This window comes from Apodemus sylvaticus, chromosome 14, assembly GCF_947179515.1.
Source record: "Apodemus sylvaticus chromosome 14, mApoSyl1.1, whole genome shotgun sequence".
NCBI classification, from domain to species: domain Eukaryota; kingdom Metazoa; phylum Chordata; class Mammalia; order Rodentia; family Muridae; genus Apodemus; species Apodemus sylvaticus.
This window is the reverse complement of record NC_067485.1, coordinates 43,007,212-43,021,129: the sequence shown is the minus strand read 5'-3', so window position 1 is coordinate 43,021,129 and position 13,918 is coordinate 43,007,212. Positions and strand designations below refer to the sequence as shown.

Sequence of the window (13,918 nt, the reverse complement as noted above, 5' to 3'; positions counted from 1 at the left end):
CTGATCATGTCCCTTTCGATTTCACTGATTTCAATGTAAAGACCAATATTCTTTCTTCACCGGGTCCACAATACCCTGTGTGTTCTTGACCTCAATACTACCATAATCTCTTATACCCTACTCTTTTTTACCGGACTTTTCTCTCCTGCCACCAAACTTTTTCATATGCTGCAGATCTTTTGGAAAACTCCTAGCATCAGTCTCTTGCATGAGATGATCTTCAGATGCCAGCTCAATTGATGCTGTGTGATTGTGGCTACCCTTAAATTAGAGCATGACACTTATTTTAGTAAGCTGTGCCCCTACTTATTCCATATTCAACAGCTATCACTAAGCATTCCCTTGTGGAACTGTTATTAAAGTCATATATCCTCCTGTGATAGTGAACTATTACAAGCTGTGCATGATTGTGATGTATGCCATGTCTCCACACACACTAATGCATTCATTAATATTCACTTAGTGTTTGAGCATTTCTGTTCTCATTTGTTGTTCCTGTATCACCCATGTGGATTCTTAATGAAAAGAAACATTGAAAATGAAGTGAAGCAAGCAGAGGTCTCACATACATTTTTAGGAGACACTTTACATCAAATGCAACCCACTGAACAATGGTTGAGGTTATAAGCGTCAGAGAAGCAGGCAAAGGACATACAGGATGAGACTGATGCTGCAAAGTAGCACATGGAAAGATCACAAGGCAATTCTACTCACTAAGACTAATTCATAAGGGATCTTCACGGATCTACAGATGTGGGACCCAGGTTAAAGTGGTCAGAAAGATGGAAGCTGTGGGTGGAAGACTAGATGCCGGAGAGTGCCTGGGTGATGTTCATATTGCAGAAGTGCTTTTGATCCAAAGACAAGGTCCACATACAGAAAGCTGCCAGATTCTACTACCCTGCTTTTATTAGTTGGAGAAAGGTCATTCCTTTTTGCATGATGGACTAATTCTTCCTTGCCCTTTATCCTGGCTGTTTTCAGTTAGGCACCCTCCACACACCAAGAGCCACACTGACTCTTTTCACCTCCTTCCTTGGCATGAGTGGCCTCCTGCCGCAGAACCTTGGCTCCCAAACATCCTGTTTTCTGGGGTGAAGGTTCTCTTTGCTGACAGCTTACAGTTTGTTGATATCATTCTCCTGTGGTTCCAACTCATCACGCCTGTACTTCCGGCTTCCTCTTTAGCTTTGGTGGCAAATTGTCCTCCAGTCCCTGGTGCTTTTACCATGGCAACAGGGGAAAGTATCGAGGATTTGTAGAACTTCAGACACACCATGATTTCATGAGCACACATTTATAAATAACCAGTCTTTTCTTTCCTTTGTGAAACCTCCAGGCATGGAAAAAAATACCTTTAGTCTCACACAGCCAGGCTCTCTTAAATGATCCTGGAAATGAAGCCGCTTCCACTTGGACGGCTTTAGCTGTCCAGTGGGCACAAAAGCATTTTTTTATTCATTGATAACTTTGCTCAGAAATGGGTGAATGTCGGTTCCTTAGCCCAGTCTTGTACCTCCGCTCGGCCGAAGATGAGGTAGAAGAGCAGGCCTACTACATCAATAGCAGCTGCAAGTAAGAAGACGTTTCTCCAGCCAAAGTCTGAATCCTGGAGGCAGGAAGCTACCTATTAGTAATGGTGGCTTACTTCTTGTCCCCTGGTTTAGAACAGTTGTGGTTCTATGCCTTGATGCTCCTTCCTCTACCTCAGCTCAGCCTACACATCTCCCATCTTGTTCCTGGAACAGACTGCTGCATGTCCCATACCAGGCCCCTCTTCCCTCTGCTAGAAGGCACTTCCCATCACTTGGGTCATTTTCTCACTTTTTTTTTCTAGTACTTGCTTAATGTCACCTTGTCAAAGATTCCTCTTTGATCACACGCTAAGAGATCAGCCGTGTTTCCTACTCTCTTCTCTCAGAATAATATGTCTATAATTCATTTTAGTTTTCTGTCAATTTCTTTTTTAAATATAGATTTCATGGGATATAGCTGGGAGACTTTTGTGTGATTGTACACTAAAACAATTGTCTTCGTACATGCTAATATTTAATAGTTTATTGAATGAATGAGTGAACTGATCAGTCAATCAAGAGAAACAAGGTCTATATGAGAATTACTTTTTACCCAATCTCTAATAGTGTGCTTTCAGAGACTAGAAAGGAATGGAAGCTTCAAAAGCAAGAGGAGACTTGATTTCATTAAAACAAAAATCCTTTCTTTGTTAATCTCCTGCCTTTTCCCCAAGTTACTGATACACAGTCATGGGTAAGGTAAAAATGAAATTTTTCATAAATGTCATAGACATCCTTTCCCATGTGGAATTTATATCTATATAATTCTTAGGCAATACTCAAGTTATCTTGTTTAATTATTTGTTTATTTTTACCTTCTCTTCTTTCAGGGATTTGTTTGTGAGGCAGACTCTAACAATGTGACCGAGCTGGCCTCACAAGTGCTGGGATTATAAGCATGCACCACCTTGCCTTGTGTATTGTAACTAGGTCAAAGTGCTCCTTCCTGGATGGAAGGCTTCAGACTGACAAAGCAGCATCCCAGCACCAGGCTCCCAGGAGCTTCTGCTCTGAGCAAATGTTTCATGCATAGCAGAGGGAGTACTTAGGAACATAGGTGTAAGGTGCTGGAAGATTTTCATTCTGTCATTCACTAAACAGTTTGTATATCAATTTCCAAAGACATGTTGCTAGACAGAGTGTTCTCTCACATACCACCCCCATGGAATATGGAATTTCCTTACATAAGTACAGATGGGAATGAAGGTATGTTGGGGGCTCCAGACTCAGGAGCTTTGAGTTTTTTCTCACTAAGGAATTAATAGTACCTTAGACTGACTTCTACTAACCACCATTGTCAGTTACTTTTATTAATATTCCTTACAATGTTTAGGCTTACCTGACTGATGAAAAATCCAGCAACAGTAGGAGCTATGCCTCCAGATAGGTAAGAAAAGACTTGCAATAGTCCTTTGAGAAAGCCAGCATACCTGGGAAGGGGGTGGTCACATGTGAACATGTTGCTTGCCCTGTCCTATCTCTATGCTTGTCTCTTGGGATTCTTAGGATGATGTACATTAAACCTGAACAAAATATGCTATCGTTATATCCTTATAATCCTGTGCTACAGGCTCAGTCTTTCAGGGGGTAGCCTATGCTCACATGTCACCTTCTTGGTTCTTACTATTGAGCTCAATCTCGTAGCTCTGTTTAGGGAAGCAAAAGTCTTCTCCTTATTCATTAAAGACCTTCATGTTACAAGATGCTTATCCTCTGAGACCAGCCCATTTCCTACATGTCTTGGTGGCCCATTGTATGATAATGAAATATGTCCTGTTGCCTGAGTTAGACTCTGGGAGTTTTATGTCTGGTCTTGGTTCTTTCTGGCATAACTTGCACCAGACATAATGATTTTTTCACTCTGGTAATGTTTCTTTTTACTTTATTTTTGTGGCTTTTGTGCCAGTGTGCATGCGTATATGTGTGCTTCTAGCACATAGAAGCTAGAAGATAATTGTGGGTGTCATTCTTCTGGTGTCATCCACATGTCATTTAGAATTAGTGTCTTTCACTAGCCTAGAAAATGGCCAGTAGGTTAGACAAACTACAAACAAACTACAGGACTCTGCCTATTACCACCTTCACAGCACTGATATTACAAGCACACACTACTACACCTGGCTTATCTTATCTTTTGCTATCATCTTGTAATGCATGTTCTAGGGAAGTAACTCAACTGCACATGCTTACCCGACAAGCATATATTGACTGAGACATCACTCCCAACCCTGTTTCCTTTTATTTAAGCTTCACATAGGCCTCCATGATAGGATCTCTTGAGACCTTTGGCTGCAATCCTTGGCAGAGACTGACAAGTGACATTTGAAGTGTTTGTGTGGCCACAGACTGTTCTTGTTTCAGCTAGGATCAGCTCCATGGCTGACTAGCCCAGGGTCCCTTCTAGGAATTATGGAGATGTAGCACTGATGTGATGATCCCCTGTGACCTGGGCTACACTACCCTTTACCTTTGTAGCAAGGGTAGGTAGGCTTCCTGGTCCTGAACTGAGCTGTGAAGATGAAGGAAAGGGTCCTTACCGTGGAGCTATATCCAAGAAGTTAATGAGGGCTCCTGAGTCACAGAGGCTGGCAAAGACAGAAGATAGTACCAAGAAGGCCATTGTGGTGCTGCGGCTGGATCTGACCCAAGGCAGGGGCACGAGGATCCCAGAGGAGACAAGGACCCCTGCAGCAGAGCAAAACGCATAAAGAAGTGGCTCCTGAGTCCCACAACCACAGTAGCCAGCCGAGCCCTTACCTACCTAAGGCAGTGAAGAGCTTCCTGATAGTTACAAGTCGGAGGATTTTCCTGGAGAGGAGAAAATCTGCCAGTAGACCCCCAAGGATAATGCAGACACAGCCAAACATGAATGGCAGGGCTGACAGGATTCCACTCTGGAGATTGGAGACAGGTAAATACAAGTATCCTCAGCACTTCCCCATCTTGGACCAGACTGATCCTGAATGGATGATGAACCATGTCTGTGGTTTTACATTATACAAATATCACTTTCAATCTAAATTAAGTCTCTTACTTAAATTTAATTCTTTACAGAAACTATGCACATAACTCAATCATGGTCCTTTTATTATTATTATTATTATTATTTTTAACAGAAGCTTCTACCATGTAGCCCAAGCTGACCCAAGATTCACTATATAGAGGAGGTTGGTTCAAACTCACACATCATATCCTACAGCCTCTGTCTATCAAGTGCTGGGATTAAAGGCATATGCTACCATACCTGGCTTCATTGATTTTTAATAAAAGAAAATGACAAATGTTCTCTTTATGTATAAAGATCATTTAGAAATAATCATTTTAAACATTATGAGCTATGCTTGGTGATACATATGGATAATCCCCACAGTGGGGGAGGTGGAGGTAAGAAAACTTGTATTTTGAGGCTAGCCTCAGCTACATAGTGAATTCCCCACAAGCCTAGGCTACTTAGTGAAGCCCTATCTCAGAAAAAAAATCAAGAAAAGAAAAGCAAAATCTAGTAACTTCTTTGCAACAGAACTTACTAATCTTTTTAATTTTTTATGCTTCCAATAGAGCATCTTGTTATCAGTGTTGACTTCACTAAGTATAAACGTTTGCATAAGACTTTTAAAAGTTTGACACCATGACCTGATTTGGAACCATAACTCTGCTCAAGTGCCAAGTGGACCACACTGAGGTCAATGTGAATCCAACCTAACTGCATTTCTTATGAAGGCTCCTGGCCTAATTTCTTATCCTGCAAGCGTGAATGGGATCATGTAGAGAAATGCAATAGCTAGGTCAGCTTTCTTTGTACTCACATCTCGGAGGTTTGCTTGAAGTACAGAGCTGATATATGTGGGTGTATAAACCATTACCGTGGATAACAGCCAGTATTCACAGAAATAAGAAACTACAATGGCCCAAAGTGGGAGAGATTTCACCATGGCTTTAATGGGAAGAGACCAGCCCAGTGAGCAATCCTAAAGGAAAAACCAAGAGATTATCCTCTCCATCACAAGATAGGAGCACCCCTGTTACACTCTGCCTCAGAAATGCCCACGGATAGGGAACTGATATGGAAATTCCTCAATGTACCTCTTGAGCCAGCGAACTCACGATGTATCTCTTCTCACCAGTGCTGATAAAGGGGTGATTCTGTGGGTCATCATAAACGAGAGGAAACCAGAGCAGGCAACAGGCACAGCCAATTCCACCTAGAATAGAAGGACCAGTCAGCACTAGAGCGATCAGCATTTTCTTTCAGTTTGATGATTCCTATGGCTGACACAATGACCAGTGCTGATAGCTTGCTCTCACCCTCAACTGCATCCTTGAATGGCCCTGTCATAGTGGAAGGTACTTCCTCAGCTTTTGAAAATGGTCTTGCTCATACACCTTGCTTTTGTCATGCCCTAGGGTAGCTGCCAGTTGAGGCCTTAAGAGACACTGTTTTTGTTCATTGTCCTCTAGGGAGGAACATGCTCCGGTGAACCCATGGCTCATGGCAAACGAGAGAAACAGAGAATAGGATGCCCCCTATGTGTTCAGTGGGACTTGAAGAAGTATAACAGCTGCTTCAGACCACTGATTCAGAGAAGCTTTGAAATGCGCGCCGCGCGCGCGCGCGCGCGCGCACACACACACACACACACACGCACACACACAGAGAGAATTACACTGAGGATCCACACATGGCTTTACATTTTGGTATGTTTCCTCTTGATAGCTAAGCACCAGCCTGCACTCCTCTGGCTGCTTGTACTGCAAAATTCTCTTCTTCATTGAACCCTTCCCTGCTTTTCTTTTATCTTTCTTGTTTTATGTGCAATTGATTCCCTAGGCCATGTTTACACATAGAATAAAATTAATCATCATCAAACAAAATTTATCTAATACATCCCTTAGTACAGTGTTGGAGAACTCAACATCATAAGTACTGAGTGGAAATGTGGCCCATTAAACTTGACTGTCATCTCTTGGGTGTCATCTACCTGGTCTTTGGACACAGCATTTCCAAAGGACATACCGAGGAGGATGGACTGGCTGGCAACAAGTATGGGGTCCTGCCTATCTCTGCCTCTCCAGTGCTAAGATTATAGATGTGCACCTTGATACCAAAATGTTTTACATGGGTTCTGGGAATCAGACTCAGTTCCTTGTGCCGACAAGTCAATCACTTTACCAACTGAGCCATATCTCTAGCTCAGAAAGGCATATGTTGATGTCCTTAAAGTTATACGTTTCCTCAGTTATATATATATATATCTGGACCACTAAAATTCATATTAGTTTCTTTTTCAGGTTTGTTTTTTATATATGGGTGTTTTGTCTGCATATGTGTATGTGCACTTTTGAAGACCAGGGCATTGGAAACTCCTAAAATTAGAGTTACAGATGGTTTTGAGCCATCTTATGGGGCTAGGAATTAAACCTGGGTCTTCTGCAAGAGCAGCAAGTGCTCCAAACTGCTAAGCCATCTTTATAGCTCCAAGAATATTAAAATTTAAATCCTCTTTTATTGTCAGCAAGATTTACACCTTGACTAATTTTGGACATTGCCAACTTCACACAAATGCTACCTATTAGAATATCGATAACCAGAGACACAGCCATCTGTCATAGAGAAACATTTTGAGGTTTTAGAAAAGAATAAACTCACCAAAGATGTAAAATATATAAGGCCACCCTAGGACCTGACAAAGAAGGCCACCAGCAATAAGGACAAGGAAGGTCCCAAGCATTGACCCTGAGCAAAAGATACAAGGACACTGTGAGTAAGAGAGCTGGTCTTGGGAATCAGCATGCTTCCTACAGAGTTGAGTGACAGTGATTGAGAGTACGGACTTGAATACAGACTACACAATCCAGACCCTGCTCCCTTATTCAGGGACTGTATGATCTCAGACACTTATCAGTCTATTTGTGTCTCGGATTCTCTACACTATGTGCTTACTCCTTAAATGATTTATAATTTTCCTGTGAGGGTAAAAGAAATGAATGTAAGCAAAACTACAAGTATTGTTGGTACATTATTAACATGTTCTGATCACAAAAGGTCATCTAGGTCTTAAAAGCAAGTATTATAAAGTGAGGAGTAACTAGGATACAGGCTTTCATTCTCACAGCAGGCCATGGCTGGGTGTCCTCCTGGACGGGACATGTATAGAAATGAGATTACTGTCCCAGTTACCTGACGCAGCGATGGTGATGAGTTGACTCCTCTCCAGTGGGGGAGCCCATTTGGCCCATATTGAGTACTGACCTGTTAATACCATAACCTGGGAGAAAATTTCCATTCTTAGAGATATCAGCTCATTCGAGAACATAGGTTTATGCCAGTGATACTTGGTAAAGATCGTGATACCTGAGCCATGCCTTGGATGACCCGGAGCACAATGAGCAAGGCCACTCCAGCGTCAGCTGCCAGCGGAATGAAGAGAGTCAGGACTGAGGAAATTAACAAGCCCAAACCAACCACGTACTTGGCGCCAAATACTCCCGCCACATAGCCAGTGGGGAGTGGAGCTAAGAATGATCCGTAGTTGAGGGAGCTGAGGAGGATTCCCTGGATCTCAGGTGTCCAGTCGTAAACAGGGGCCTAGGGGACAAAGGGGTCCTCATTATTTGGCTACACAGGTGACACATTTCATTTCATTTTGTTTTGGGGACATGTTCTCATCAGCCCAGGCTGACCTCGATCTCCTACTCCTTCTGCTCGCACCTCCAGCGTCCTGAGATTGTAGCTGTGCTCACACCTGGCTCAGCTGCTGACTATTCACAGTGAGACACAAAATTCACTTGGCAAACAAAAAGCGATTTGAAGTTCATTTCAACCTCTCTTCAATTCTTCCAATCCCCCAGTTTCATAATGGAAAAAAACAAACCTAAGTATATTAACATCATATTCTTTCTTATTACCCTGACCCAAGTAACTGACCAGTTAAAATAAGGGAGCCCACGATGGGTGTGGTGATATATGCATGGAATCCCAGGACTCAGGAGGCTGAAGCAGGAGGATACTGAATTTGAAGACAGTCATAGAAAATTGCTGTCTCAGAAGGACAAAGCACACACACACTCAAGTAAACACACCTGTGTGAGTGTGTATGTGAATATGTGTGAATATGTGTGAGTGTGTGAATGTGTATATATGAGTGTGTGTGAATGTGTATTAGTGTGTGTGAGTGTGTAAGTGTGTGAGTGTGTGTGAATGTGTATGTGAATGTGTGTGAATATGTGTGTGTGAATGTGTGTGTATGAGTGTGTGTATGTGAGTGTTTGTGTGAGTGTATGTGTGAGTATGTAAGTGTACATACATGCATGCATATGCATACATGTATACATCATATACATGTACATATATGGCCTATATGTACATATATGTATATATATGACTTCTATATTATAGATAGATACATATCTATAATATAGATATGTATTATTGTGCATATTATAGATAGATACAGACAGAATGAAAAGCTCATAAAGAAAGAAACATAGCTGAAATATTCAACACTATGTGGAAGAGAAAGAGAACATAATCTGTGAAGCTGGTTTTGTGGTTCTATAAGGTTTTGCATTCTTATAGAAGAAGAATTCAGTTTTACTGAATCATTAACCATGCTTCATTCTGACTTAGCCATGGTTTCACTCACTAAGCAGAGAGAGATATAAATTTCCTCAGATATGCATTTATGTTCTCATGCTAAAGGAATTTCATTTGCTCATAAGATGCTCGTTGAATCAAAGAAATAGTTCACAAAACAGACCACTACCTTAGATTCCTGCAGTGTTTCATTCCAGACATCTTGGGAGTCCGTGGGTGGTCTTTCTGTGGAGGCATTGAGGTGGCTGGATGCTTCTGTGGTGTTCACCATAGCTGTTATGGCAATGCTCAAGTTCATTTGTTGGGTATAAATAGAAAAATTGCAGAGATGCAAGATGAAGGCTAGACCATGCCGTAGTGAGCAGAAACCTAAAAGGGGAAGGAATAAAACTTATATGGTCAGCCTTCTTTCTTCCTATACTTTCTAAGACTGGAGGAGGCAGAAGACTGGTGTCTCTTGAATCTCAGAATTATAGGGAGACTGGACACTGTTCTATGGGAGGCTCCATTCTCCCAAGAGGGAGTGCTACTTCCCTGGAAGCAGAGCCTTGAAGAATGTCTGGAGAGCCAGACTCAGAGATGGGTTTTTGGGGGCTCTGGGATGAGCCATCAAGGGCAGGAACAGATTTAGAACAAGAACTGTCAGGAAGCTGAGATTGCTTGCGCACACATGCATGTGTGCCTGCGTGCGTGATTGAGTGCTCAGGAGGGTTTGAAACGACTCAGGGCCATTTATAACTAGCAATAGGATATTTAACTTGTTTGTAGTTTGAGTGACAGGCTAGTGTTAGGTTGAAGATGTGTATCATCTTCATCTTAACACTGTTGTCTAAGCTTGTGCAAAGCTTGCCTGTGTTCCAATCATGTTAGTGTGCCTGCAACTAGTAGGCAGAGAAATCCAGAGCTAACATGTGGTCACCATGTTCAAAGTCTGAGTTACAGCTTCCCAGCTTCAGCCAGAGAGCAGGTGAGACTGTGTGGAGATGCACTTGTTTAAATTCAAAAATTAGCAGATACCACCTGTGGCCTGAGTCTAGGACCACTTAACGTTGAAAAAGTCTCCTTGCTCCATCTAAAAACATTTACAGTGGCATTTTGGTCATTGTTCTTTTTATGTCATATTCCATTTTTTTTCTCTGTCCCAACATGAAACTGAACTCATTAGTTAAGTCCCATGTAAGTTTCATCAAGTAGTTTGGGTTGCTTATGTAACTAAACTAATTTTACTATCACTGTTTGCTTGTTGAGACAGGGTTTCATTACATAGCCCAGGCTGTCCTCAAACTCAAGATCCTACAACGTCCTCCTTCCGAGTGTTGGGGCTACAGGTGTGACCACACTCAGTGTCTGTCATTTTCATGCTTCTTCCCCTGGGACTTTGATTTGAAGAGGATGGACACACATGCACATAATATATACACACTTATGCCCAGCGCATGGGGAAAGACCATTTGCTTTCCTGTTTGCAGCATTGATATCATCCTTTCATTTTGTGCAGCAGCATAGTGAAGGGGGTGCCTCTGCCAGATCAGAAGGCACTGGAGACAACACTTTATGTTGCTTCCTGTGCACGTGACATGCCTGTCAACCACACTACACTATCCTGCTCCTATGTTAGTGCTCATGGGTTTTCGCAGATGTCTTCTAATCTCAGAATTGGTCACCTGGATCTCCATCCCAGATGCTCTACTAACAGCCAGTTTCAACAGCGTCCATGGCTTCTGCACTCCGCAGGGTTGTAAAGAGCCTGCCTGCAGAGGCTGCGAGGAGAGCTGAAGGGTTCCTGTGAATGCCTTATGATGGTGCGAGCTAACACTTGACTCTCCTGGCATCCTTGAAACAGTCAATCCTTAGTCACAGGCTGTTTCTTTAGCTAGAATTTTATCTGGTATATGAAATTAAGATGAATTTGTAGTCCTGTACATGTCTATTATTCTGTCCTTGCTAGCGTTGTGGGGGAAAAGTTGTAAGTTTTCCATCTTGACAGTGACTTGAAACGATTTAGATAATAATAGACAGAAAGCCAAAGGCCAAGCTGTTTTCCTATCTAGAATCTGCTGTGAGGCTGGTTTGGGTTTGTTAGTCATTTTTTGTTTTTTTGCTTTTTGTGGTTTTTGTTTTTTGGATTTTTTTAATGGATAAATTATTTTCTTTTTTGCTTATTTATTCTTTGGAGTTGTTTTGGGGTTTTTTCTTCTCACTTCCCAGTAATGGCCACATGATTCTTACCTGTTCTATGTGCCTTCAAGATTACCTGTGAGGACTGAAATAATTAAACGTAAAACTGCTTCAGCAGTACTTGGCCCTGTTGCTATTGGCCGCAGTGAGAAAAATGCTGTCTATCAATAAAAAGGAAGCTGGGGTGACGTGTCTCCTATTTCCCTCATAACCAGAGTTCCATGTGTGACTTTACCTTTCTTGAAGGATTGTTCTTGGGTCATGTTGTCATTGGGAACGTCTCCCTCTCTCCCCTTCAGGTCTGCTCCAGTAGACATGTTGACTTTCTTCTCCTAAGGTACAGCATCTACTTACTGAAATAAAAGCATATAAGAGCAAACATAGACAGGAAAGCATTCTGTATTTTATACAACGTAGTTCCCATCCTTGACTCTATTAGTAACAAAATGTGAGGCCTTGGGAAAGATATAGTTATCCCAAGTTTTAATAGCTGTATCTTTGAAATGAGGGAATCTAGTCTGAAATGCATAAATCAATCATGCATTTCCTTCTATGTCTCCATGGTCACTGTTTTAGACTGGTATTTGTGACAGCTGCACATAAATATTTAACCACTTATTTGAAATTTTATTTGAAAGATTCCAACAAGTTATATTTTCTAGGGGGCGCAGAAAGTGTCTCTTAAAAACACTTAGACTAAGTAAAATATGGCAGGCAGCTGGCCATGTTGGCAATTGCTCCAAAGCTGGAGAGAGCTGTCTCTGTGGATGCAATGAAAAGTTAGAGTCATGCACTAACTCTTCTGTAATGTAGGGTGGGCCACAGAGGCAGGGTCTGTTTCAGTGGTGCAGGGGTTGGGCCCAGTGACTATGAAGGAAGAAAGTTGGTCCATGCCAGGAATGAGATTATGAGGAAGATCCTAACACACAGCCAGAAGCCCCAGAGGCCCCAACTTGAAGAATCTCTGCTCAATGTAATATGTGACCCTGTCTACGCTATTTCCAACATCTAGTTTAAAAACAGGGACTCTGAAAATTCCTGAAGAACTGGGTATTTGAATTGGCACTCTTTCAATTGAGGATTGAGAACTCTAGTTCCTCTAGTGAAAAATCAAGGACTGTAAGCTGGGTTCTTTGGTTAAACACAGATCACAGCGAATTACTACAGGTGAAACTGCATTTGCTATGAGCTTGAGATTCAAAATGATAAACATCCAGAGAAGGCCTTCTAAGCCACATGCTCAGACTTAATTCACAGATGCAAAGTACCTCCAATACACTAGACTCATAAAGACATTATACAAATATGCTTAAGGTGATTAAAGATGGCCTAGAGAGAGTTTATTGGTTAAACCCTTACAACAGGCCTAGTTTGGGTTTCAGAGTGCTGGAAGGGTCTATGTACTCTACCAGACAAGGAAAGTGATCATTGACCTTACCCAGCTGTAAACACTTCAAGCTGCAATAACTACTGGCCAAGCAAAATATTCTGTATTAATTAATTTTCTATTGTTGTGCTAACACAACATGACTGAGGCAACGTAAAGTGAAAAAGAATGTTTATTTAAACTTGCAATTCTAGATGATTAGAATCCACAGTGGCGGAGCAAAGGCACGTCAACAGGGATGGGAAGCTGAGGGCTCACATCTTGACCCTCAAGCCCCAGGCAGAGAATGCAAACTGGAAGTGGAACATGGTCTTGAAACCTCAAAGCTTGCCCTCAGTAACATACTTTCTCCAGCAAGGCTATACCTCTAAACCTACCCTGTAGGGAGCAGAGGAAGCCCACAATGAATGAAGTCCTGAATGAGTGTTGTGTGTTGACATGGCACAGACATGACAAAGACCAAGGCCTCAGACCTATGGGAAATTGGCAAAGCCTTTCCCCACTAGATGAGACTTGAAATTGGCAAAGCTTTCATCTATTCAAGTACATGTTTATAAATGATTGATCAAATGTTTCTAGAAAACTAGCAACTGCACCTTCCTCCTGAATGTTTATAGCCTGAGACTGCTCTCCTACAAAGAGCTCCTACCAAGACTTGCTAGCTTCTTCCCAGGTGATCTACACAATAAACTTGTCAAAGTTCTGGGCTGTGAAAGAAATAGGTGCAGACACCCCGCTGACACCCATCATTACCTGATCCTAGCTTTTCAGTAGGTGTGCCAATCACTTTTTCATTCCCTCGGTGCCCTTAGTCAGAGTTGCAGAACCAAGCCACATGGGGCATATCACCCCACAACAGTACAACAGCTGGGGATCAAGTATTCAAATGCCTGAGAGCATAGGGTCTTCCCATTCAAGTCATACATGTTCACTAGAACAACAGTGACAAACATCATAGGTATGACCAATCACTTTATGCATGTATTTAAGGCCCACCCCATAAGGCAAAATTCATACCTAGCACCATTATCCAGTTAAGAACTTGTAACTAGACAGGTCATATGTCTTTGAATGGACACAATACTAAACCAACTTCTAATGGCCTAATATACCCATAAATTAATAAATCTTATGACTTTAATCAAAGAAGCTCCTATTTGTAGTAACACGTAGATACACAATCAA

General features: G+C 41.9%; 1 protein-coding gene across 1 annotated transcript; it reads right to left on the bottom strand.

The window, feature by feature from the left end:
• Nucleotides 1-1,474: 1,474 nt before the first annotated feature.
• On the bottom strand, nt 1,475-11,663 carry Slc17a4 (solute carrier family 17 member 4). Its single transcript, XM_052156613.1, has 11 exons — nt 11,582-11,663; nt 9,338-9,537; nt 7,927-8,160; nt 7,753-7,840; nt 7,222-7,308; nt 5,658-5,776; nt 5,381-5,542; nt 4,336-4,468; nt 4,112-4,259; nt 2,914-3,004; nt 1,475-1,609 (listed from the first exon to the last, which is right to left on the bottom strand). The coding sequence occupies exons 1-11, from the start codon at nt 11,661-11,663 to the stop codon at nt 1,475-1,477; spliced, it is 1,479 nt and encodes a 492-aa protein (XP_052012573.1).
• Nucleotides 11,664-13,918: the final 2,255 nt, after the last annotated feature.